General features: G+C 41.7%; 1 protein-coding gene across 1 annotated transcript in view; it reads left to right on the forward strand.

Annotated features, from left to right (window-relative positions):
• The window catches only part of LOC124602586 (ubiquitin carboxyl-terminal hydrolase 34), a 499,996-nt gene that overhangs the window by 461,346 nt on the left and 13,126 nt on the right, over positions 1-25,524 (forward strand). The window contains exons 50-51 of the mRNA XM_047136330.1: positions 11,334-11,471; positions 11,593-11,845. Coding sequence (XP_046992286.1) covers positions 11,334-11,471; positions 11,593-11,845 — 391 coding nt within the window. The remainder of the gene's footprint in view (positions 1-11,333; positions 11,472-11,592; positions 11,846-25,524) is intronic.

Consider the following 25,524-nt stretch of genomic DNA (forward strand, 5'->3'; position numbering starts at 1 on the left):
AGGTCATACCAGTACTTAAGAAAGGAAATAAAAGTAATCCACTGAATGAGAGGTCAATACCACTGACATTGATAAGCAGTAGTATTTTGGAACATACACTGTGTTGGCACTTTATGACTTACCTCAAAGAATACAGTGTATTGATAATGACGTGAATTCATAAAATTTTGTTGTTGTCAAATGCAATTAGCTCTTTAGTCATATGCAGCAGAGTGTGCTCAACAGGGGATCTCAAACTGATTCCACATTTCTAAATTTCCAGAAGGCTTTTGACACCATTCCTCACAAGTGACTTTTAATCAAATCATATGTGTATGATCTAGTGTTACAAAGGTCACATTTTGTAATAACTGATGGAAAGTCATCAAGTAAAATGGAAGTGATGTATGGCAATCTCAAAGGAAGTGGTTTACGTCCTTTGTTGTTCCTAATCTATTCTATATAAATGATTTAGGACACAATCTTAGCAGCTCTCTTAGATTGTTTACAGATCACAGATATACATGAGTTAAGATGGTAATCATTAAAACAAAGACACTTTCATTGTGACAAGATATTCTCATAAAATCTCAGTCACAGACTTTCTTCTCCAAATGTGAAAATATTCTGGCGACATCAACCTACAGAGGGAGAAATGATCATCATAGTAAAATAAGAGATCGGAGCTCACGCAGAAACATATAAGGTTTTCTTCTTCTCTCTCTCTCTCTCTCTCTCTCTCTCTCTCTCTCTCTCTCTCTCTCTCTATATATATATATATATATATATATATATATATATATATATATATATATATATATATATATATATATATGTGCGTGCGAGTGTATACCCGTCCTTTTTTCCCCCTAAGGTAAGTCTTTCTGCTCCCGGGATTGGAATGACTCCTTACCCTCTCCCTTAAAACCCTAATCCTTTCGTCTTTCCCTCTCCTTCCCTCTTTCCTGACAAGGCAACCGTTGGTTGCGAAAGCTAGAATTTTGTGTGCATGTTTGTGTTTGTTTGTGTGTCTATCGACGTGCCAGCGCTTTCGTTTGGTAAGTCACATCATCTTTGTTTTTAGATATATTTTTTTTCCCCACGTGGAATGTTTCCTGATATATATATATATATATATATATATATATATATATATATTCTTTCTTGTGCTTCTAAAGATCATTTAAACTTCATTCTTGGTTAAAACTTAATGTTATTAATCAAAGAGAAGAAAAGAGTTTTCCAATTGATCCACCTCCTTACTGGAGTAATAATTTTTCCTGGTGGTGACCCAGCTCATCATGTAAAATATACTAGCATGGGTTTCTGAGGTGATCCTCAGTTTGTACAGGCAACTGGTGGAGGTGGTGAAGACTGCTGCACTCGCACGCAGAGTGCAACCAGATCTCTCAAAGCTCTCAATTTGCAGCATCATTCCCAGAGTTGATCAGGGTCCTTTGGTTTGGAGCTGAGTGGAGAGTCTCAACAAAAGGCTTCATTGACTCTGTGATGGTCTTGGATGTTGATTTTTAGACCTGCATTATTGAATGGGGATTTGTAGGGCTCCCCTTGATAGGTCAGGGGTGCAAAGGAAGCAGCTTCTTGGATAGCAGAGCACTTGGGGAGTGCACATGAGGGCTTTTAGGCTAGGCAGTAGTTTGAGGTGCTCTGATGAACTGTCACCAGTTGACTCACAGCAAGGGAAGTTCAGAATAAAGACACTTCGACTGTCACAATGTTATAAGTAAACTGTCAAAGTATTCATAATAAAGATCCCAAATTTACTAGCCTCCAGTAAAGTTCTCACACTCAAACTATTCTTGGGACCGAGAGCTGGCAAAAGCTCGAAGTGGAAAGCTCTGAGATATTTAGCAATTCATGGGACGTATATAAGAAAGACAGATTAGAGCCGTAGGAGAGGGAGTGTTCATTGCATTTGACAAAAATATTGTCTGTCCCGAGGTTGAAGTTGAGTGTGAAAGTGAAGTCATCTGGTCACATATAACAGGTGTAGGTGAAACGTAAGTTAACTGTTGGATGTTTTTACTGGCCACCCTATTCTGCTGTGACAGTTATAGTCATTCAGAGAGGGTCTGCAGTCAGTAGCGTGCAAATACCAGTAGTGCAATACTAGTTTAAGGTGACTTTAACCTGCCGAATATAGACAGAGATGTATATGGATACCTTGCTGAGGGGGTTACAGACACTGTCATGTGAAATACTTTTGAAAATGTTTTCTGGAAATTGTTTTGAGCAGCTAGCTCGGCAGCCCACACGTAATGGAAGTATCTTAGACCTTGTACCTGCAAATAGACCTGACCTTCTCTACAATGTCAGTATAGAAATGGGAATTAGTGATCATGATGTCATTATAGCAACTATGACTGTGAAAGTTAAGAAATCAGTCAACAGAGGTAGGATAGTGTAAGCAGTTATTAACATCTCACTCAGACAGTGAACTGACATCACTTAGTTCCAGTAAAATGGATTTAGAAGAATTATGGCCAAAGTTTAAGCAGATTGTAAATTGTGATCTGGAGAGTTAGGTGCCTAGTAAGTGGATAAAGGCTGGAAAAGTCTCACAATGGTTTAATAACAAAATTCGGCAGATAATGAGGAAGCAGAAGCTGTTGCACTCTCAGTTCAAAAGGGAACGCATAAACGACAAGAGAAGGTTAGTAGAGATTCATGAGTCTGTGAAAACATCTATGTGCAAAGCATACAACAACTACCAATGACCGAGCGAGGTGGCACAGTGGTTAGACACTGGACTCGCATTCGGGAGGACGACGGTTCAATCCCGCGTCCGGTCATCCTGATTTAGGTTTTCCGTGATTTCCCTAAATCGCTCCAGGCAAATGCCGGGATGGTTTCTTTGAAAGGGCACAGCCAACTTCCTTCCCTAATCCGATGAGACCGATGACCTCGCTGTCTGGTCTCCTTCCCCAAACAACCCAACCCAACCCCAACTACCAATGTCACACCTTAGCAAAAGATATGGCAGAGGCCCCAAGAAAATTCTGGTCTTGTGTAAAATTGCTAAGCAGGTGCGACGCTCCATTCAGGCCCTTGGTGACCTGTCTGGTGTGGCAGTTGAAGATAGCAAAACAAAAGCCAAAGTGTTCAATTTCACATTCAAGAAATTATTTACACAGGAGAATCGTACAAACTTATCATCTTTTGACCATCAGACAGATTCCCGTATGGACGACACAGTAATAAATGTACCTGGTGTAGTGAAGCAACTGAAAGATTTGAGAGAAAATAAATCACCAGTTCCAGATGGAATTCCAGTTCAATTTTACAAAGAGTACTCTACGGCATTGGCCCCTTACCTAGATTGCATTTATTGTGAATCTCTCACGGATAACAAAGTCCGAAGCGACTGGAAAAAAGTGCAGGGGACTCCAGTATATAAGAAAGGGTAAAGAACAGACCCGTTAAGCTACAGACCAATATCCCTTATTTCTGTTTGCTGCAGAAACCTTGAACATATTCTCAGTTCGAATATAATTTTCTTGAGACTGAGAAGCTTATGTACACGAATCAGAATGGTTTTAGAAAGCATCGCTCATGCGAAGCTCAGCTTGTCCTTTTCTCAAGTGATATACTGAGAACTGTGGATGAAGGGCAAAAGGCAGATTCTATATTTCTAGATTTCCGGAAAGCATTTGACACGGTGCCCCATTGCAGGCTGTTAACGAAGGTACGAGCATATGAAATAAGTTCACAGATATATGAATGGCACCAAGACTTCTTAAATAATAGAACCTAGTATGTTGTCCTCGACAGCAAGTGTTCATCAGAGACAGGGTATCATCAGGAGTGCCCCAAGGAAGTATGATAGGACTGCTGTTTTTTTTTCTATATACATAAATGATTTGGCGGACAGGGGGGCAGCAATCTGTGGTTGTTTTGTGATGCTGCCGTGGTGTATGTTAAGGTGTCGAAGTTGAATGACTGTAGGAAGATACAAGATGACGTAGACAAAATTTCCAGTTGGTGAGATATATGGCTGCTAGCCCTAAATGTGTAAAATACAAGTGAATGCAGATGAGTAGGAAGATCAAACATGCAATGTTCGAATACAGTATTGCTAAAGTGCGCGTCATATATGTTGGCGGCTGAGTTTAGGTTTGTTCTGTGCATCTGATGTCACAAAACACAGTCAGCCAATGAACAGAGAACGACGTTGCCAGATCTCGACTGCAGAGCAGAGCACGGACGAGTGTCTTCAGTTTTAGAAACATTCAGTCATAAATAAAGTAATAGAACAAAACCAATGTCTTGATAGCAGATTTTCTTTTATAGAAAGTTTGGAAAAAGCATTCTTTATACCAATTGCTTCATATTCTATTAATTAATTAAACCAAACAAGCAATAAGTCTTCTAATTCAGGCGATAGCAAGGAAAGGTGTTTGTATCAATCTCACGAACCACTTTTTCGCAATAAAGAACAGCGGTAATTGTTTATTTCCTATTGTACTTCGACGAAGTGTAATTCATAATCATACCAACAGTGTTTGTCAGTACTTTGCGTGACCTGTTAGACATCTCATGGTGTTACATCGTACGACGAGTTGCTGTAGCGTAACGGTTAAGGCGTTGGATTAGTAAGTGAAAGGTGTAGAGTTCAAACCTTGTGCGGTGCTTATTATTTTCTTTATTTAAAAACAATATCGAAGTGTCTTACTTCACAAATTTTATTCGTTTGAATGCAATTTTTTGAAATTTCTAGTGCTTATCTCTTCATTAACCCTTTCGCTGCTGCAGACACGTGCTCCCCGCATTCCGCGCTGTGCGCGATTTTGTCATCACTGCACTGCTCGCCTGTACAGACACATGGTGTTCTCACTGCTTTGACACACTTATCATTCGATTTCACAAAAACTATTAGCCCAAAAATTAGATTTTTACACATCTTCTTGACTGATACCTTCCCCCCATAAATGACTTAATTTTGTTTCGATGTTCAACCCAGTTATTGTGCAGCATTAAATATAGTAAACCATTGCACGAAATTTTGAACAGTTTGCAGAGGTAAATGTCCATAGAGTATACTTTCCGTATGGTCGATTTTAGTTGCCACAATGTTGAGAATGAAATGTGGACAAGATACCTAAATTTCATATAAAATTTACTGTGTAACAATATCTCATTTAATTTAAGTACCACATAGGTGTCGTATGTAATATTGAGAAATATTCCATCTTTCGCGACTGCAACAAAAGTGTGTCTGCACAGGCGAGCAGTGCAGTGACAAAATCGCGCACAGCGCGGAATGCGGGGAGCAGGTCTCTGTAGCAGCGAAAGGCTTAATGTGGCCGTGGTGGCATTACTTCATGAACTGCGCGCTCCCCCCTAAACGTAAGCATGCGAACTATGCTATACTATGGTGCTGCTTCTCTTGGCGCGTGCGTCGTGTGCAACTGGCAACGCAGCAATCTCCCGCGTCTGGGCGGGCATGCGCGAGCCGCCAAGATAAAAGAATTGAACTATACTGTCCCGCTTGAGACAGTCAAGTCATTTAAATATGTGGGCGTAATGTTGCAGAAGTGGAACAAGCATGTGAGGACTGTGGTAGGGAAGGCAAATGATGGCTTCAGTTTACTGGGAGAATTTTAGGAAAGTGGGGTTCACCTGTAAGGGAGACCACATATAGGACATTGGTGGTTCTTGAGCACTGCTCGAGTTCTTGGGCTCCGTACTAGGTTGGATTGAAGGAAGACATTGAAGCAATTCAGAGACAGGCTGCTATATTTGTCATTGACAGGTTCGAACAACATGTAAGTGTTACGGAGATGCTTCGAAAACTTACATGGGAATCCCTGGAGGAAAGGCAATGCTTTTTTTGAGAAACACTATTGAGAAAATTTAGAGAACTGGCATTTGAAGCTGCCTGCTGAACGATTCTACTGCTTTGTAACATACGTTGGGCGTAATGACCACAAAGATAAGATATGATAAATCGGGGCTCTTATGGAGACGTATAGACAGTCAATTTTCCCTTGCTATATTTGCGAGTGGAACAGGAGGGTAAAAGACAAGTAGTGGTACAGGGTGCCCTCTGCCACACACCATACGGTGGGTTGCAAAGTATCTATGTAGATGTATATGTAGAATGTAGAGGCCCCTACCCTTAGGTTCAACATGGAAGATATCAAACCATCATTAACGGGGACAATTTTAAAAAAGTAAATTAAAAAAAAAAAAAAAGTGTACTCCCTAAATCTTGTCACAAAATCTCTCCCTGGCCCACATAGATGCCATTGAAACCACCACACTTGATTCTGTGAACGCCCAAGTTTTTAAATTTATCAGTTTTATCAAGACTGAGCCACAAAACAAGTCCAAGATTCTTTTGTGGACAAAAACCCAGCTGAACCATTGCTTTCCTGAATGTGTGCACAATCCTAATGCAACAAGGGCTGAAGTAGGATATGGAAATATTTGCAGTTAAACCTTCGAAGAAAATGACTGATGTACTTTTTTAAGAATTTTTCTACCCATCTCGTGTGACCTATTCTGAATATCCATTGGCTTGTCCTGTCTGTACTGTAACATTTATTTTCTTATTAACAGCATCATTATGCTAACCTATGAAACATTGATGAAAAATATGCAAGCTTGTGAACTGGGAGGTGAAAAAAGTGGCAGTAATAATTGTATCAGTAGCAGTTACCTTACAAAAAATAGTCATGACTGAGATTGGAGCCTACTATAGAGACAATTAAATTAAGAAAATCAACTTCAAACTGCATTGTGAACTGTATCCATTTTTGCATCAAGTTAAAAGCCTGTGCAAGTTCTTCCACGTGTCTCTACTACCCTGAAAGTGGATGGAAATATCAGTGTATCTGTGATAAACTACAGTTTTATTCCGTAATTCTTCATGAGAAGTAAAACACCTACTTGCCAAATCATTTATAAAAAGGTCAGAGAGAATACCTGAAAGACTATAACCCGTGGCAAGACAATCCTTTTGATAATAAGTCTTGCCATTAAAAGTGAAGTAGTTGAAAGATAAAGACAAAGACATGAGGTTAGTAAATTCAGTCGCCTCACCTAAACCTATTTTATCAAATCTAAAAAATATTCCTCGTAATGGTGTCTAGAGTCTCATCAATGGGGATATTAGTATATAGATTCAAGATGTCAAGGGAGGCGAGTATGCCCCCTTTTGGGACCTCAGCCCCTTCCAAAAGCTTAGCCGTTTCAAAACTATTTTGTACACTATAAGACTGAGAGAATGTGGAAATTTCCTTCAATTAGCATTGCAAAAACCGGACCTGAACAAAAAGTTAGTAATGTTAGTGCATTTTAATACACACTTGAGGTTAAAAAGCAGTGCCTGCCACAATTCAGTCATGACATCCAATAATATATGTACAAACTTTTCATCATATTAAAAAAAAATAAAAAAATAATATGTAGCAGTCGTGGCCTCTCAGCCAGGAAGCTTCAACTGAAGAAGACTGACAATGTTGCGAAGCTTTCAGGCAATGTCCTTCAGAGCTAACTGATACAGAAAACACACGCGCGCACACACACACACACACACACACACACACACACACACACACACACCGATTACATTGTACCATTGCAGCAACACAGCTAGGGTGAGCAGTTGCTTTGGGTAAAGGTGGTGAGAGGAGAAACAAGGCTGGAAAGGGAGGGGTTTCGGGGAGGAGGGGGCTAGTAGGGGATGGGACAGGAATGTGGTACAAGTTGCAGCCACTGCTTAAATTTTGAATAAAAATCATTAGCAGTAGCAGCCGAAGGCTTTGACTATAAGGCATAAACATGATTCTGCTAACGCCCTCATCAAAGAGGGCAGAAGAATGGACAGAGATTCAGAACATCCTCTTGCCCTTGGTGAGGGAAGCTGCTCCCACCAATCAGCAGCGTGAGGATGCAGAAGGCAGTGGTAACAATGCATTAAAAATACATAATGGCTCATTTAATTTAAAATCACCCAAAATAAATAAATCTTATTACCCTCATGTCACAGATGTTTGTGATATATAGAGGGAAACATTCCACACGGGAAAAATATATTTAAAAACAAAGATTATGTGACTTTGTGACTCACCATACGAAACCGCTGGCAGGTCGATAGAAACACAAACAGACACATACATACACACAAAATTCAAGCTTTCGCAACAAACTGTTGCCTCATCAGGAAAGAGGGAAGGAGAGGGAAAGACGAAAGGAAGTGGGTTTTAAGGGAGAGGGTAAGGAGTCATTCCAATCCCGGGAGCGGAAAGACTTACCTTAGGGGGAAAAAAGGACGGGTATACACTCGCGCGCACACACACACATATCCATCCACACATATGCAAACACAAGCAGACATATTTAAAGACAAAGAGTTTGGGCAGAGATGTCATTCGAGGCGGAAGTGCAGAGGCAAAGATGATGTTGAATGACAGGTGAGGTATGAGTGGCGGCAACTTGAAATTAGCGGAGATTGAGGCCTGGAGGGTAACGGGAAGAGAGGATATATTGAAGAGCAAGTTCCCATCTCCTGAGTTCAGATAGGTTGGTGTTGGTGGGAAGTATCCAGATAACCCGGACGGTGTAACACTGTGCCAAGATGTGTTGGCCGTACACCAAGGCATGTTTAGCCACAGGGTGATCCTCATTACCAACAAACACTGTCTGCCTGTGTCCATTCATGTGAAAGGACAGTTTGTTGCTGGTCATTCCCACATAGAATGCATCACAGTGTAGGCAGGTCAGTTGGTAAATCACGTGGGTGCTTTCACATGTGGCTCTGCCTTTGATCTCGTACGCCAACCTATTCATGGGTCGCTTAGAGGAAGCCTTCTTGGTTACCCAGGCCTGCCAACCCAAAGTTTGGTACAGATTTATTGATGACATCTTCATGATCTGGACTCACAGTGAAGAACAACTCCAGAATTTCCTCTCCAACCTCAACTCCTTTGGTTCCATCAGATTCACCTGGTCCTACTCCAAATCCCATGCCACTTTCCTTGACGTTGACCTCCGCCTGTCCAATGGCCAGCTTCACATGTCCGTCCACATCAAACCCACCAACAAGCAACAGTACCTCCATTATGACAGCTGCCAACCATTCCACATCAAACGGTCCCTTCCCTACAGCCTAGGTCTTCGTGGCAAACGAATCTGCTCCAGTCCGGAATCCCTGAACCATTACACCAACAACCTGACAACAGCTTTTGCATCCCACAACTACCCTCCCGACCTGGTACAGAAGCAAATAACCAGAGCCACTTCCTCATCCCCTCAAACCCAGAATCCCCCACAGAAGAACCACAAAAGTGCCCCACTTGTGACAGGATACTTTCCGGGACTGGACCAGACTATTAATGTGGCTCTCCAGCAGGGATACGACTTCCTCAAATCCTGCCCTGAAATGAGATCCATCCTTCATGAAATCCTCCCCACTCCACCAAGAGTGTCTTTCCGCTGTCCACCTAACCTTCGTAACCTGTTAGTTCATCCCTATGAAATCCCCAAACCACCTTCCCCACCCTCTGGCTCCTATCCTTGTAACCGCCCCCGGTGTAAAACCTGTCCCATGCATCCTCCTACCACCACCTACTCCAGTCCTGTAACCCGGAAGGTGTACACGATCAAAGGGAGAGCCACATGTGAAAGCACCCACGTGATTTACCAACTGACCTGCCTACACTGTGATGCATTCTATGTGGGAATGACCAGCAACAAACTGTCCATTCGCATGAATGGACACAGGCAGACAGTGTTTGTTGGTAATGAGGATCACCCTGTGGCTAAACATGCCTTGGTGCACGGCCAGCACATCTTGGCACAGTGTTACACCGTTCGGGTTATCTGGATACTTCCCACCAACACCAACCTATCCGAACTCCGGAGATGGGAACTTGCTCTTCAATATATCCTCTCTTCCCGTTACCCACCAGGCCTCAATCTCCGCTAATTTCAAGTTGCCGCCTTTCACACCTCACCTGTCATTCAACATCATCTTTGCCTCTGCACTTCCGCCTCGACTGACATCTCTGCCCAAACTCTTTGTCTTTAAATATGTCTGCTTGTGTCTGTGTATGTGCGGATGGATATGTGTGTGTGTGTGGGAGTGTATACCCGTCCTTTTTTCCCCCTAAGGTAAGTCTTTCCGCTCCTGGGATTGGAATGACTCCTTACCCTCTCCCTTAAAACCCACATCCTTTCGTCTTTCCCTCTCCTTCCCTCTTTCCTGATGAGGCAACAGTTTGTTGCGAAAGCTTGAATTTTGTGTGTATGTTTGTGTTTGTTTGTGCTTTCGTTTGGTAAGTCACATCATCTTTGTTTTTAGGTATATTTTTCCCATGTGGAATGTTTCCCTCTGTCATTGACATGATAAAAGGAACACCTATGATGTAATGAAGTAAGATTATTAAAATGCTGGAATTATGCACAGAAATATTCACAGACGTGCACTGAATGTCGTTTTCTGTAGTTAGTTTTCTTCCCTCTTTTTTTGTGGTTTAAAACTGAAAGAACATCAATAAAAATGGAAGTTCTTGGATAGAGTAATTGTAAAAAGCATTCATTCTTTTAAACAAATTATCATGGGGAATACCATGTCTGATCCAAAAGTATATAAGTGACTGGTGCTTGCACTTGTGGCAGGAGCAGACAAAGTCATTAAAACATTTTCATAAGGAATCCAGCAAACATCAGCAGCAAGTGTCTACAAATGAACTGATGAACGTCCACTTTGCCTCATAAATTTGCCTTTGCAGCCCTGTTCTTCACTGATATCCAAAATTTTTCCAAGCCACCATTGGTATGAATGTAGTAAATGATGGAACATGCTTTATCAGCAATCAGTGATTTGAAAAAAGGTTGACTCTTGCCCCCAGAATGGTAGAACCAGTTTCCATTTCAATTTTGTAACGTGTTTGTGAATTTTGTGATCTCCTCAGTTGTGATATGAAATGTTTGTATTCCTGGAATGTAAATTTTGGCAATGTAAACAGAGTTTCTGAACTTAAAATGTGATTGTCATACGGATGCTCTTGTGGCTAAACATTTAGTAGTTATGACTTGAAAACACCAAGAAATGTGCATTCCACTATGTATTGTACAAATTTGTGGCAGAATGGAGTTACCAACATGCTTAGATTTATTACAGGGGTGGGCTCACAATAGTTTGTTGGTAGGTTTGTGCTGCTAAAACAAACAAAAACTCACACCATTGTGTTCTGTTCAAGCTGTCTGTGTGTGTGTGTGTGGTTTAAATTTTGAAATAGATGTTGTTTTTATGTACTATTTCTGTTAAAAAATTAAATCTGTGAAAGATGCTTCATACTTTCTAATTGCTGACGTTATTCTTTTAGCACGTGGACAGGAAATACATCGGCATGCTTACAAACAGTAACTATTTTGTTGACTATGTTGAAGCAGTTTTACTGGATGAAAGATCTTCACTTAATATAGGAATTGTGTATAATTTCCTTTGTCTGTATTTTCCTAAGGTAAGTTCAGTTCGTTAATTCTGTTTTCATTAACATTTCTTATATATATCCATTTTGTAAGTGTGTGTGTGTGTATTTTTGGAGGTATAATATTTCTTACCATAAACACCTTTTCTTTCAGGTGGCATCTCATGTTCTCACAGAACAAACTTGTAACCTAATTGATAACTTGGTCACCTCATTATCAGAAATTGTTCCCATGGTTAATGTTAGAGCCACTGCATTAAAACTTAATGGTGATCTCCGAGCATTGACAATGGTGTACAACTCAGATGCATCATTACCAGTGTCTGATGAGCTGACTCCAACCTTGCTTCAGCTGTTGACAAAAGCACGTGAAGCTCGTCAGACCATAGAGGCTGAAGAGAATGCGGGTTGGTATTGCTACTACAGAACTGTTATTAAAATTTTTAATGGCTTTTGTGTGTGCAACAATGTTTTGTTTCAAAGTATTATCTTAAAATGTACTGCCCTGCAGTGTTGGGGACTAGAATAGACCCATGTGTAGTCCTGCCGGTCATACGAGGCAGTTAAAAGGTGTCCTATGCCTAGTACAGCTTTCACATTAAAGACTTGGCTATTTTCAAATGACAGTCATTATTAGCTCACATCACAACCCCTCCCTCAACCTATTTGGCTAAATTACTTATGGTCCCCTTTTGAGGCTCGACTGCCTCTTATCTAATTTTTCACAGCCATTAGAGTAGATACATGTTCACACCTGAAATCCATTGTGGTAGCCAATCTTTTGTAGGATGGGAGTGTCATCATGTACCCTCACAGTTGCCTTGTTATGGTCGGATTGCACACGGGAGGGACTCCAGTCAGAGTGAGTGGCATCAGGGTGAGACCATCTGCAATGAAATGAAATGGTTCAAACTTACTCATACTAATAGCAGTGCCTACTTGGCTGTCTCAGCAGATAGAAAACAATGTTTCAATGCAGAGGCTTACAATTACATAGTGTTTCCATGTTTGACCATGCCGTGGGATGAAAGGCAGGCAACAGGAAATGAAATTAGATAGTTCACTCAGTTTTTATTGTGTTCTAGAACCAATTGAGAATCTTTGGCAACACTTATGAGATGCTTTACATGCCTGAGTTTTGGACACATCCTGCTCTATTAAGGAACATACTTGTGGGGTGTGTAGGAGGATAACAGATGACTGTAGACTTTGAGAACAACCCCCTACATGTGTAAACTTCCCAGACCACCACTCATCTCATTCATTGACATGTTCAGTATTCTAGAAGGAGATGAAACCCCCAAGGCCACCTATCATAACAAGTTGCTAAGAAAAAGTTCAAATGACTCTACCCATCTGACATGACATCAGACTTTCCAAACTTTGTAACCAAATCCCCACCTAGCAAGATAATAAAAAGATCTTGAGTGGCAACTCCTGGCACTAGCTGCATCTCAAAGCCTGTTTCTCAGCTGAGGAAGGATACATCAGCTTACATCACCCCGAACCACACAGCACTAGCGGCAATCACCCCACCAGTGCAGCCCCACACACCTTGTTCTCCTCTGCTACCACTAGGGAAGAGTGCACACTTGAAACTGTCCTCCGCCCAGGATGAAACAGGCCAGCAATCTAACACCAACCAATGGTTGCAAGAGCCACAGCCTGTAGGTTGTAGCAAAGGAATCACTTTAATATTGAGAGGACATCGGGGAAGAATCTGCCCACTCATACATTCAGACACTTTCAGTGAGCGGGTACCTCTAAACACTTTCAGTGAGCGGGTACCTTTAAACACTGTCGTACAAGATATGGCAGTTTGTGTCTACTGTCGGGGTAACAGTATATTAATATTTATCTACACCCAAACGGATACAAACCATATCATGAGTTGGTGGGTCTAGTGTACAGCTGTCTCCACAGGGAGCTTCAGTGCCTACAGTGAGCAGCAAAAACACTTCTAGCCTGGGTCAAATTTCAGGACAGGAAATATTGCTACTTAAGACTGGGGCTGCAGCACATTTCAGTACAGTCCACAGAACATATTTAACCATGGATATTACAATCTGCAGCCAGAGAATCTCACTTCTGATCCAGTGGAACATACATGATGTCTTCTGTGACCGTACGACCACTTTCTTGTTACTCTCTCCTTCCCAAACCACCAACCAGTGGAACATGCACCTTGTTGATTTCTCCTGAAAGTGAACTGACTAGCTTTCACCTCCGAAGTAAGTTTTGAAGCCAGTCAAGAGAATGATACCAAAGGAGTGGAACAAAATGCTATTGGTAATCACAAACTTGGAGGCAACAATAGCTTCAGACCACCCCACTCAAAACCTGTGCCATGGTGGTTGGAAGAAAAACACAATCGGAGGGCACAGAAGAGCGAGCATGTTATGATATAAATACCATCCTTCTACAGAATATTTAATAGCTCTCAAAAGATTTTGGGCAAAAGTGCGGGTTTTGGATAGAAAAGAGAGGGAAGTGTTGAGAATAATATGCACCATTTGTGAGAGTCACTGCCCCATCGTCTCAGGTATGGACTAAACTCCACATTTGTGGTCACCAACTATCCACAGTAGGTCCTGGCATCTACCTGAATGGTGGGATCTTTTCTGATCCCTTGGTCATTGCACTTCACCGAACTGTTCACTTGTAGTAACTATCATCTAAATTTTCTGATCTGGAAACACCTAGCTAAGTGAACCTACTTGTTCTTCCGTGTACAAGGCCTGGAATCATACAATGTTCCATTTTGTAAATGGGAGCTCCACAGGGCTTTAGCAGTGTGTTGAGACACAGCCCCCAAACGCATTAAAATCCACGGTTAGATGATTGAACAGCTTAGCAACACCAGAATAAAACACATCCTCGGGTTTCTCAATTGTATTTGACAACAAGGGGAATTTCTCTCCCAATGGAAGGAGAGTATCAATATTCCTATCCTGAATCCAGGAAAAGAACCACAAATTTTGACTATCAACCAATCTCTTTAATGAATGGTATGTGTAAATTATTTGAAAGACTGATCAGTTGATGAATGTGTTGGTGCCTGGAAGTCCTAGGATATTTACAATAATATCTAAGCAGCTTTTGAACACTTTGTTCCCCCACATAACAACTGAAACATCGGGAATCTGCTGTATGCAATGCTCTTGCACATTGCCGACACCTGACCACCATGTACTTCAATCTGCAGAAGACGTATGATACTGCCAGGAACCATCACATCCTGCGTGCTGTGCATTAGTTGGGTTTTCAGGGTTTTTTACCAATTTTTATACAGAATTTTGTATCAGCTCTGACTGTTCTGGGTCCAGGTAGATTCAGCCTTCAGCAACCAGTGTGTACAGCATGAAATGGTGTAATGTTTGTGTTGCCGCTGCACTGACACCATTGTTGCAGAATGGCGACTTGTGTCCCCAGAATGAAGTGTGTGGGAGCTGTGAGGATGGGATCTTCTCATGGCGAGTGCAGTGTCATGAATGCTGGCTCAATAAAAAGTTTGTTATTATTGAATATTTTATCATACCATATGCCAGCATTGTTGCAAAAGTGCCAAGATTATGTAGGAGGCTAGTCCACATGTCTCTGGCTGAGCTGTGGCCTGTCTGCTGTGGTCTGCCTAAGACTGATGCCACAACAATTCTTGCCTTGGGAGAATTCAGTGCTCTGAATTCCAAGCTACTACAGAACCTATGAATTACTGGTGATACAACTGTGTCTACATTTTCTCCTCTTTTTGCAGCTTTGATGCATTCTTTCTCCCATCACTATTTACTCTCCTGTGGTCACTTTTGTCCATACCATTCACATTAGGATCCATTTTATGTAATAATCTCTAGGCTGTTGCCCTTAGTCTCTAGGCAAAATACTTACAGGCTACATCATTCATTGGCCCATTCGGCAGCAGTGTCAAGCCACATCATAGGGATAGGTTTTTTTTTCCACCTTAGTACTCCACTTTTACTTACCTAAAAGTAGAGAATCAAGTACTCATTCATTACTGTGAATTATCCTTCTTACACTAGCTTCTTCAACATATCAGAAGCCAAGAATCGTGCCACATTGATAACACCACTTCTTGCCTGATCACTGAATTAAGCAACGTTGGGCCTGACAAGTACTTGGGTGAGGGACCGTCCAGGAAAAACTGGGTGCTGTTGGTTTTAAGGACACACAAGTCGCTGATATGGCATCCAGTTGAAAGACTTGCAACAGGCCAGTGAGCCACACAAAATTATCATCACACCATATCACTCATCTTCACCTACATAGTCATCCTATTCCCCATGTTGTACATTATCCTATTAACTATAACATCTTATCACTAGGTCGGAGCAAAAAAAAACAACCTTCAACACATGAACCCTTAATCCACTCCTGTTTCACAATAGCGTTTTCTCCTTGTCATATTTCGCAAAACCAGATATGTTCTCCCATCATGACTCCCATTATTTCTTACATCATTTCTGATAATATCGCACTTTGATTTTTTTGCTATTATGCTTACTGAGCTTTGAAGAACCAGGAACAATATAACAATGAAGTCATGGCCTGTGACCTTTCTGTGAGGTATTGTCCTACTACACTGTTGTCATGATGAGAATACAGAAAACCCAAACCATAAGACACTGCTGCAGCACTAATTTCTTTTAACTACCACACTGGAAAAAAGAATCACAGATAGAATCAGAAGGAGTGTAATACAGGAGTGGAAAATAAGAGAGAGGCTCCACGCTGAGTGCTGGTACTCAGTAGACATCAAACCACGTATCTACTATCACAGATGTTTGAAGGACTCCTAAATTCCTAACTCACTTCCCAACACTGTTTACAATAAATTACATTTCCACTTGCTTACCATGTACATTCATATGAATTTCCCCAGTACCTGTGGTTTTCCATGTCTCAGCCACACATACTCTCTGTATTGCCTGGTATAATGCCCCCTTAGTTGGCATGTCCAATATAATACATCATGCGATTTGACACATGGAGTCACAAGAACTGGTAGGTTACACTGCAAGCGTGTAACTGGTTTCATTGGTTCTTCCTTTGGACGCTTTCTGAGTACCACAAGCCTATCTATTCCTGATATAAATGAAAAGTATTAATAGGACAATGGGAAGAGGATGGAAATAAACTCAGGACTAATGGTCATAAGGAACCCCCGAATGGTTACAGGATACACATCTGCTACTTACTCTCAAGTGACAGTAAAAGCAGGATCTCCACCGATTCCACTGCTGATGCCACATTTGCTGGACCACTACACTCACACCAGTGTTGCAGGATAGCCATTGCTGCCACCAAAATCATTGTGTGTGAGAGGCTGTGGGGCTGGGTTCTTCCAGTAAAGGTGGCAAGTGTGGAGTCAAGGAAGGTGACTTACTGAAACATTCTTTATTATTTGACATTTCTCATACAGCAGGTTGATGGCAGCAGCCCAGGTGCTCGGTGTGGCTAGTAGCAGTGAGTGAGGCAGCATAATGGAGGCTGGTGGTTTCGGCAGCCTCGCTGATGTGAGACGGTGGTCCACTCAAGAACCTAGCGAGCTTCCGGTTGGAAAGACATACTCTGTTTATGGCCCAAGGCAGTTGGCAGGGATGTGCAGGCACACTGACCCAGAACCTTAAATGGCGGCTGGAGTGTCAGGTGACAGCACCCAATGAGAGGCCTTGCCTCAGCAGTACCCATTCAAAGCCCAAAACTGTGGAGACTATCTGACAACTCATAGACAAATGACTGCTTAGTTGATGATGCTGTTCAATGAAGATACAGTTGCTCGGCTGTCCATCCGACTGATGATTAACACAGGGACTGTGCCATACAAATGCATGATGGCGATGGAATGAAGCTGTTGGCTGAATTGTGGGTGTATGTACTTCCACTGGACATGTGTATAGTGGCAGTAACTTAATTCCTATCATGTAGCCGGGTGTGAAGTGTTGCTTTACGCTACAGTGTGTAGCAATCCAGCCCACCATAACACCAGTGTTATTGAACACTCGACAGCAAAATTATGCATGTGGCTGTCTCGAATACCCTATGGCTGGATGAGACTGGTGCCGCAACAAAGAATCAGATTTCCCCTAGGAATCAGTTGTAAGAGTAAGCCTTTTCACCATTGCAATCTGTGGTATTGTGACTAGAGCCATACATTGTGCCATATTTGCCCACTCAAGCCCGGCTGCGGCCAACTGCTCCATCCTGTTGTCCACACCAGGGGTATTTGAGCTCAAGTATAGTGGCAGTGGAGTGCATGAGCCGCAATGTGCTGTCGAGGCCTGCGGCTTGTCAGGTATCTGGCCGAGCCCTGGTGTCTGCACTCCTTTGAGAATCGTGAAGGTTTTATATGCTAGGAACATGACATTCTTGAGCCCTTACAAAGAAAAGTAATGCGTAATGTAAAATGATGGATGTAACACAAAGAAGTACATATAAGTAATTGAATTCAACACAAATGGTGTAGTTAAGCTTATCCATTATGGATATTAAAGAACCCGTGACTGTTTATTCAGTGTAAATAAGTAAAACTGCATCCAGTGACTTTTTTGAAATAGTTATTTATTCATTGCATGAAGTGGTTTTCAAACATTTTCAGGCTCATCTTCAGATTATGTACAGCAAGTTACATAGTATTTCAAACATAATGCTAGGTGCTGGCTTTGTGACAAGAAGATGGAAGATGCTTTAATGCATTGCCACTGCCAATTTGGTTCCAAAATTTAGTTTTTTGCTTACTGTGACAGTATGGGAACTTTTGTTGATACCAACTGGCCATCAGAATGGAAGCAGACAGATGTATATTAATAACAAAAGAGTCAGCACCTAGCTAGCATTATGTTTGAAATACTATGTAAAATCCTGTACCCCATCTGAAGATGGACCTGAAAATGCCTGAAAACCACCTCATGCAGTGAATAAATAACTATTTCAAAAAAGTCACTGGATGCAGTTTTATGTATTTACCAATCATTTAATAGCCCTAATGCTTTTATAGTGCCTTACATTTCACCTGTACCACATTAAAAGGACTGATGAAGCTATTGTACAGTGGGTAGGTCTAGTATGCAATATTAAAGTATTTTTCACTTTTCTGTTAACCTAAATGTTTTCATTATGGAATTGACTTCCTTGGAATTTGTTGAGGAGGATCCACCTGTTTCGCATGTGACATAACTTTTAAAATCAGGAATCACAGAAGGTAAAGGCAGTCTCAGATTGTTTTCTCTGTGAAGTTTGTTCCTGGATTTATTTTTCGTATACGGGTAAGAAGGAAAAGCCTTTCTGCACAGATATGTGGATGAGACAGGTAATGAACTTATTACCACTTTATTTGATAGAACTGGAAACTCTGTCTCCTAGCTAAACTAGAAACTTACCGGTGTTGAAGATTTATTTTCTGTAACTTAGTCACTAGAAGTTCATGGTGTGGGTACCTGTAGTTATGTCCTAGTTCATGAACCACGGGCAACGTATGAGTGGCCAAGTAAGTGGTCCCGACAGTTGGGATACCAGTTACTTTGGAATAAGGCTGGGCATCTCGGACATATTATGAGTCGTGGTCACCTTTGTGCTCATACGGCAAAGACTACCAAATCCACTGGTTAGTCCCTCAACCGTTAGGGGTAAAAGCCAATGGGACTCGGGGCAAGTAAGGCTAGCAATCTGCTTCCCTGGTACTTTAAATATGATGCTGGCAACAATCAGAGCAAAATGCCTCAGACCTTTGGAGGTGACGGAGTCACACCTCTAACTGACAAACCAGGGACTCCTAAGATACGACTTGGCAAACAAATGGTAATGAGATGGGGAGCTATTAATATCAATGGGGGCTACTCTGGGAAGAAGGTAGAGCTGGCAAAGGCTGCAAGTAAGATCGGGCTGGACGTTTTAGCTGTTAGTGGCATTCGGGTAAGGGGTGAGAAAGAAGAGGAAGTGGGAGAATACAAGGTTTACCTGTCAGGAGTCAAAGCAGGAATAGCACAATGGGGTGTAGGGCTTTACGTCAGGAAAGAAATGGAACCCAGCGTAGTTGCAATAAGGTATGTAAACGAACGACTGATGTGGATAGATTTGACAGTGTCTAGCAAGAAAATTAGGATTGTGTCAGTATATTCGCATTGTGAAGGGACAGATCAAGATAAGATGGATAGTTTTTATGAGGCACTCAGTGATGTAGTTGTTAGAGTAAAGGACAAGGACAGTGTTCTACTCATGGGTGATTTTAATGCCAGGATTGGAAATCGAACAGAAGGGTGTGAAAAGGTTATGGGTAAATTTGGAGAGGATGTGGAGGCCAACAGGAACGGGAAACAACTCTTGGATTTCTGTGCCAGTATGGGCTTAGTAATCACAAACTCCTTTTTTAAACATAAGAACATTCACCGGTATACTTGGGAAGGCAGGGGAACCAGATCTGTCATTGACTATATAATAAAAGATCAGGAATTCAGGAAGGCTATGAGGGACACACGTGTATTCAGGGGATTCTTTGATGACACTGATTAGTATTTAATCTGCAGTGAAATTGGGATTGTGAGGCCGAAAGTGCAGGAGGTCAGGTCCATATGTAGGAGGATAAGAGTGGAGAAACTTCAGGATAAGGAAATCAGGCACAAGTACATAACAGCGATCTCAGAAAGGTACCAATTAGTTGAATGTAGTCAATTACAGTCATTGGAAAAGAAATGGACAAGGTACAGGGACACAGTACTAGAAGTGGCTAAAGAATGTCTTGGAACAGTAGTGTGTAAAAGTAGGATGAAGCAAACAGCTTGGTGGAATGACACAGTCAAGGCAGCCTGTAAAAAGGAAAAAGAAGGCGTATCAAAAATGGCTACATACTAGAACTCAGGTAGACAGAGAAAGTTATGTTGAAGAAAGAAACAAAGCCAAACAGATAATTGCAGCATCCAAGAAGAAATCTTGGGAAGACTTTGGAAACAGATTGGAGTCTATGTGTCAAGTTGCTGGAAAACCATTCTAGAGTGTAATTAGCAGTCTTCGAAAGGGAGGTAAGAAGGAAATGACAAGTATTTTGGACAGGTCAGGAAAACTGCTGGTGAATCCTGTGGATGCCTTGGGCAGATGGAGGGAATATTTTGAAGAGTTGCTCAATGTAGGTGAAAATACGATCAGTAATGTTTCAGATTTCGAGGTAGGATGGGATAGGAATGATGATGGAAATAGGATCACATTTGAGGAAGTGGAGAAAATGGTCAATAGATTGCAGTGCAATAAAGCAGCTGGGGTGGATGAAATTAAGTCGGAACTCATCAAATACAGTGGAATGTCAGGTCTTAAATGGCTACACAGGATAATTGAAATGGCCTAGGAGTCGGGACAGGTTCCATCAGACTGGACAAAAGCAGTAATCACACCAATCTTTAAACATGGAAACAGAAAAGATTGTAACAACTACAGAGGTATCTCTTTAATCAGTGTTGTGGGTAAAATCTTCTCAGGTGTTGTTGAAAGGAAAGTGTGAGTATTAGTTGAGGACCAATTGGATGAAAATCAGTGTGGGTTTAGGCCTCTTAGAGGTTGCCAGGGCCAGATCTTTAGCTTACGGCAAATAATGGAGAAGTGTTATGAGCGGAACAGGGAATTGTATCTATGCTTTATAGATCTAGAAAAGACATATGACCGGGTTCCTAGAAGGAAGTTATTGTCTGTTCTACGAGATTATGGAATAGGAGGCAAACTTTTGCAAGCAATTAAAGGTCTTTACATGGATAGTCAGGCAGCAGTTAGAGTTGATGGTAAATTGAGTTCATGGTTCAAAGTAGTTTCAGGGGTAAGACAAGGCTCCAACCTGTCTCCACTGTTGTTCATATTATTTATGGATCATATTTTGAAAACAATAGACTGGCTGGATGAGATTAAGATATGTGAACACAAAATAAGCAGTCTTGCATATGTGGATGACTTAGTTGTGATGGGAGATTCGATTGAAAGTTTGCAAAGTAATATTTCAGAGCTAGATCAGAAATGTAAGGACTATGGTATGAAGATTAGCATCTCTAAAACGAAAGTAATGTCAGTGGGAAAGAAAAAGAAACGGATTGAGTGCCAAATAGGAGGAACAAAGTTGGAACAGGTGGATGGTTTCAAGTACTTAGGATGCATATTCTCACAGGATGGCAACATAGTGAAAGAACTGGAAGCGAGGTGTAGCAAATCTAATGCAGTGAGTGCTCAGCTACGGTCTACTCTCTTCTGCAAGAGGGAAGTCACTACCAAGACTAAGTTATCTGTCCACCGTTCAATCTTTCGACCAACTTTGTTATATGGGAGCGAAAGTTGGGTGGATTCAGGTTACCTTATCAACAAGGTTGAGGTTATGGATATGAAAGTAGCTAGGATGATTGCAGGTACTAGGAGATGAGAACAATGCCAGGAGGGCCAAATCAGTAAGTGGCTCATAACAGCATATCCAGACACTCCGGGATGATGATGTCATTGAAACAGAGGATGACATGCGTAAAGCTGAAATACTAAACACCTTTTTCCAAAGCTGTTTCACAGAGGAAGACCGCACTGCAGTTCCTTCTCTAAATCCTCGCACGACCGAAAAAATGGCTGACATCGAAATAAGTGTCCAAGGAATAGAAAAGCAACTGAAATCACTCAACAGAAAAAAGTCCACTGGACCTGACGGGATACCAGTTCGATTCTACACAGAGTACGCGAAAGAACTTGCCCCCTTCTAACAGCCGTGTACCGCAAGTCTCTAGAGGAACGGAAGGTTCCAAATGATTGGAAAAGAGCACAGGTAGTCCCAGTCTTCAAGAAGGGTCGTCGAGCAGATGCGCAAAACTATAGACCTATATCTCTGACGTCTATCTGTTGTAGAATTTTAGAACATGTTTTTTGCTCAAGTATCATGTCGTTTTTGGAAACCCAGAATCTACTCTGTAGGAATCAACATGGATTCCGGAAACGGCAATTGTGTGAGACCCAATTCACTTTATTTGTTCATGAGACCCAGAAAATATTAGATACAGGCTCCTTGGTAGCTGCTATTTTCCTTGACTTCCGGAAGGCATTCAATACAGTTCCGCACTGTCGCCTGATAAACAAAGTAAGAGCCTACGGAATATCAGACCAGCTGTGTGGCTGGATTGAAGAGTTTTTAGCAGACAGAACACAGCATGTTGTTATCAATGGAGAGACGTCTACAGACGTTAAAGTAACCTCTGGCGTGCCACAGGGGAGGTTTATGGGACCATTGCTTTTCACAATATATATAAATGACCTAGTAGATAGTGTCGGAAGTTCCATGCGGCTTTTCACAGATGATGCTGTAGTGTACAGAGAAGTTGCAGCATTAGAAAATTGTAGCGAAATGCAGGAAGATCTGCAGCGGATAGACACTTGGTGCAGGGAGTGGCAACTGACCCTTAACATAGACAAATGTAATGTATTGTGAATACATAGAAAGAAGGATCCTTTATTGTATGATTATATGATAAACACGGGTAGCAGTTACTTCTGTAAAATATCTGGGAGTATGCGTGCGGAACGATTTGAAGTGCAATGATCATATAAAATTAATTGGTGGTAAGGCGGGTACCAGATTGAGATTCATTGGGAGAATCCTTAGAAAATGTAGTCCATCAACAAAGGAGGTGGCTTACAAAACACTCGTTCGACCTATACTTGAATATTGCTCATCAGTGTGGGATCCGTACCAGATCGGGTTGACGGAGGAGATGGAGAAGATCCAAAGAAGAGCGGCGCGTTTCGTCACAGGGTTATTTGGTAACCATGATAGCGTTATGGAGATGTTTAGCAAACTCAAGTGGCAGACTCTGCGAGAGAGGCGCTCTGCATCGCGGTGTAGCTTGCTCGCCAGGTTTCTAGAGGGTCCGTTTCTGGATGAGGTATCGAATATATTGCTTCCCCCTACTTATACCTCCTGAGGAGATCACGAATGTAAAATTAGAGAGATTCGAGCGCGCACGGAGGCTTTCAGACAGTCGTTATTCCCGCGAACCATAGGCGACTGGAACAGAAAAGGGAGGTAATGACAGTGGCACATAAAGTGCCCTCTGCCACACACCGTTGGGTGGCTTGCAGAGTATAAATGTAAATGTAGATGTAGATGTAGGGTGTCCACAATGAGGAAATCAAAGAAAAACTGGGAATGAACACTATAGATGTAGCAGTCAGGGCGAACAGGCTTAGATGTTGGGGTCATGTTACATGCATGGGAGAAGCAAGGTTACCCAAGAGACTCATGGGTTCAGCAGTAGAGGGTAGGAGGAGTCGGGGCAGACCAAGGAGAAGGTACCTGGATTCGGTTAAGAATGATTTTGAAGTAATAGGTTTAACATCAGAAGAGGCACCAATGTTAGCACTGAATAGGGGATTATGGAGGAATCTTATAGGGGGGCTATGCTCCAGACTGAATGCTGAAAGGCATAATCAGTCTTAAATGATGATGATGATGATGATGATGATGAGACACTAGAAGTTTCGAGTACCTGCTCATTTCAATTTACACTTCACGTAGATTCCAAAACTATTGTATTTTCCAAGCGATTGCGAATCCATTTGTTGTTACTAGATGGAGCAGGGAAATTGTGTTTGAAATTTTTCCAAATCCCTTCAAATGTTTCTTAATTTTATTCTTGACATTTTCGTCCAAAGTAACATGAATTTCTACTAGCAATTCATGAAAGGCATCGAAGCATGCAATTTGATAGGAATTTAGACAGATTTCCCAAACTGCAAGGCTTTTAATGAAAAATTCGAATGGTCTTGCACACTGCACAGATTTGTGTTTGGGCTGTGAAGTAATAAATTTCAACTGTCAATTTTTTAACAAAATTTCTTTCAAATAAGCTAAGCTGGAAGCATATACTTTGCCTAGGAAAGGTGTACCGGGTGAGAAAAAGATAAATGTCGTACAATATGAGAACAGTTCTGCTGCGATATAACTATGTTACATCTGTGTTAGTCAAAACTTGTAAATACTTAGGTTAATCCTGAAAAAATTTACTAATTAGTAGGGTGACCATTAATTAAATTAACTATTTTGATGGCATCGTAATGTACAGACGTTTCTCACATGTACCTAACAATAAATTGATTTAATAATTACAAGCAAATGTTTTACAGACATGTTATTTTAATATAAGACCAGAGATGAAGTACTCTGTTGTTAAGTGCTGTGTGAAGGAAAAAGCTGCTTGCAAACAAGCCACAGAGATTTTATTTCACACCCACAACAATGCGATGCCTGGTGGGCAAACGACTTCACAAGCAGCCAAGCCACACAAGTGGCCAGGCGGACTCAGTTTCTGGTGGGGCACCACACTACCCAACAGACCCTGGTGCAGCTCGACCGGCTGACTGGGTGGTGGCAGTTGAGGCTACGGTCCCAGGCAGTCCACACAGGCTCGTTGCACGCATCTGATAGTGACTCTCGTGGGACCCTTGATTCTGTCGTCACTGTTGTGGACAACTTTTGCCTGTATTACAGCTCTACATCATTGTGTACCACAGAGTCTCAACTTTAGGGAGCCATATGGGTAGTAGAAAACTGGGCTGTGAATCATGGGTATCAATATTCTTCTACAAATACTTGCATTGTGCACTTTTTTTAACTCGGGACTGTGCATCCTCACCCAGAATTTTACCTAGGTAACCAGTTACCTGAAGTCATAAAAAATTTCAAAGTTTTAGGCTCTTTATTTGATAGTAAGCTGACTTGGTTACCACATGTATACGACTTACAGGCAAACTGCACGAGGAAACTGTACCCTCAGATTTCTCAGCAACGCCCCTTGGGGTGCAGACTGCACAGTTCTTCTGGGAGGAGGTATCCCACCACTGAGGGTCAGATGCCAGCAACTCTTGTCGAACTATGTGATCACAATTTTTCAGATGCCTACCCATTCATGTTACTTGACTCTGTTTCACAGCCAGCAGTTCAGACCCTGTACAAATTTCACAAAAATAGATATATCAGCTGGCGTACAATTGAAGGCCCTGTGCAAGGGCATCTGTATACACAGAGTTCCCTTTCAGTGTGCACCCAGTCCTGTGATTCAGATGGAGCCCT

The sequence above is a fragment of the Schistocerca americana genome, chromosome 1 (assembly GCF_021461395.2).
Source record: "Schistocerca americana isolate TAMUIC-IGC-003095 chromosome 1, iqSchAmer2.1, whole genome shotgun sequence".
Classification (NCBI taxonomy): Eukaryota; Metazoa; Arthropoda; class Insecta; order Orthoptera; family Acrididae; genus Schistocerca; species Schistocerca americana.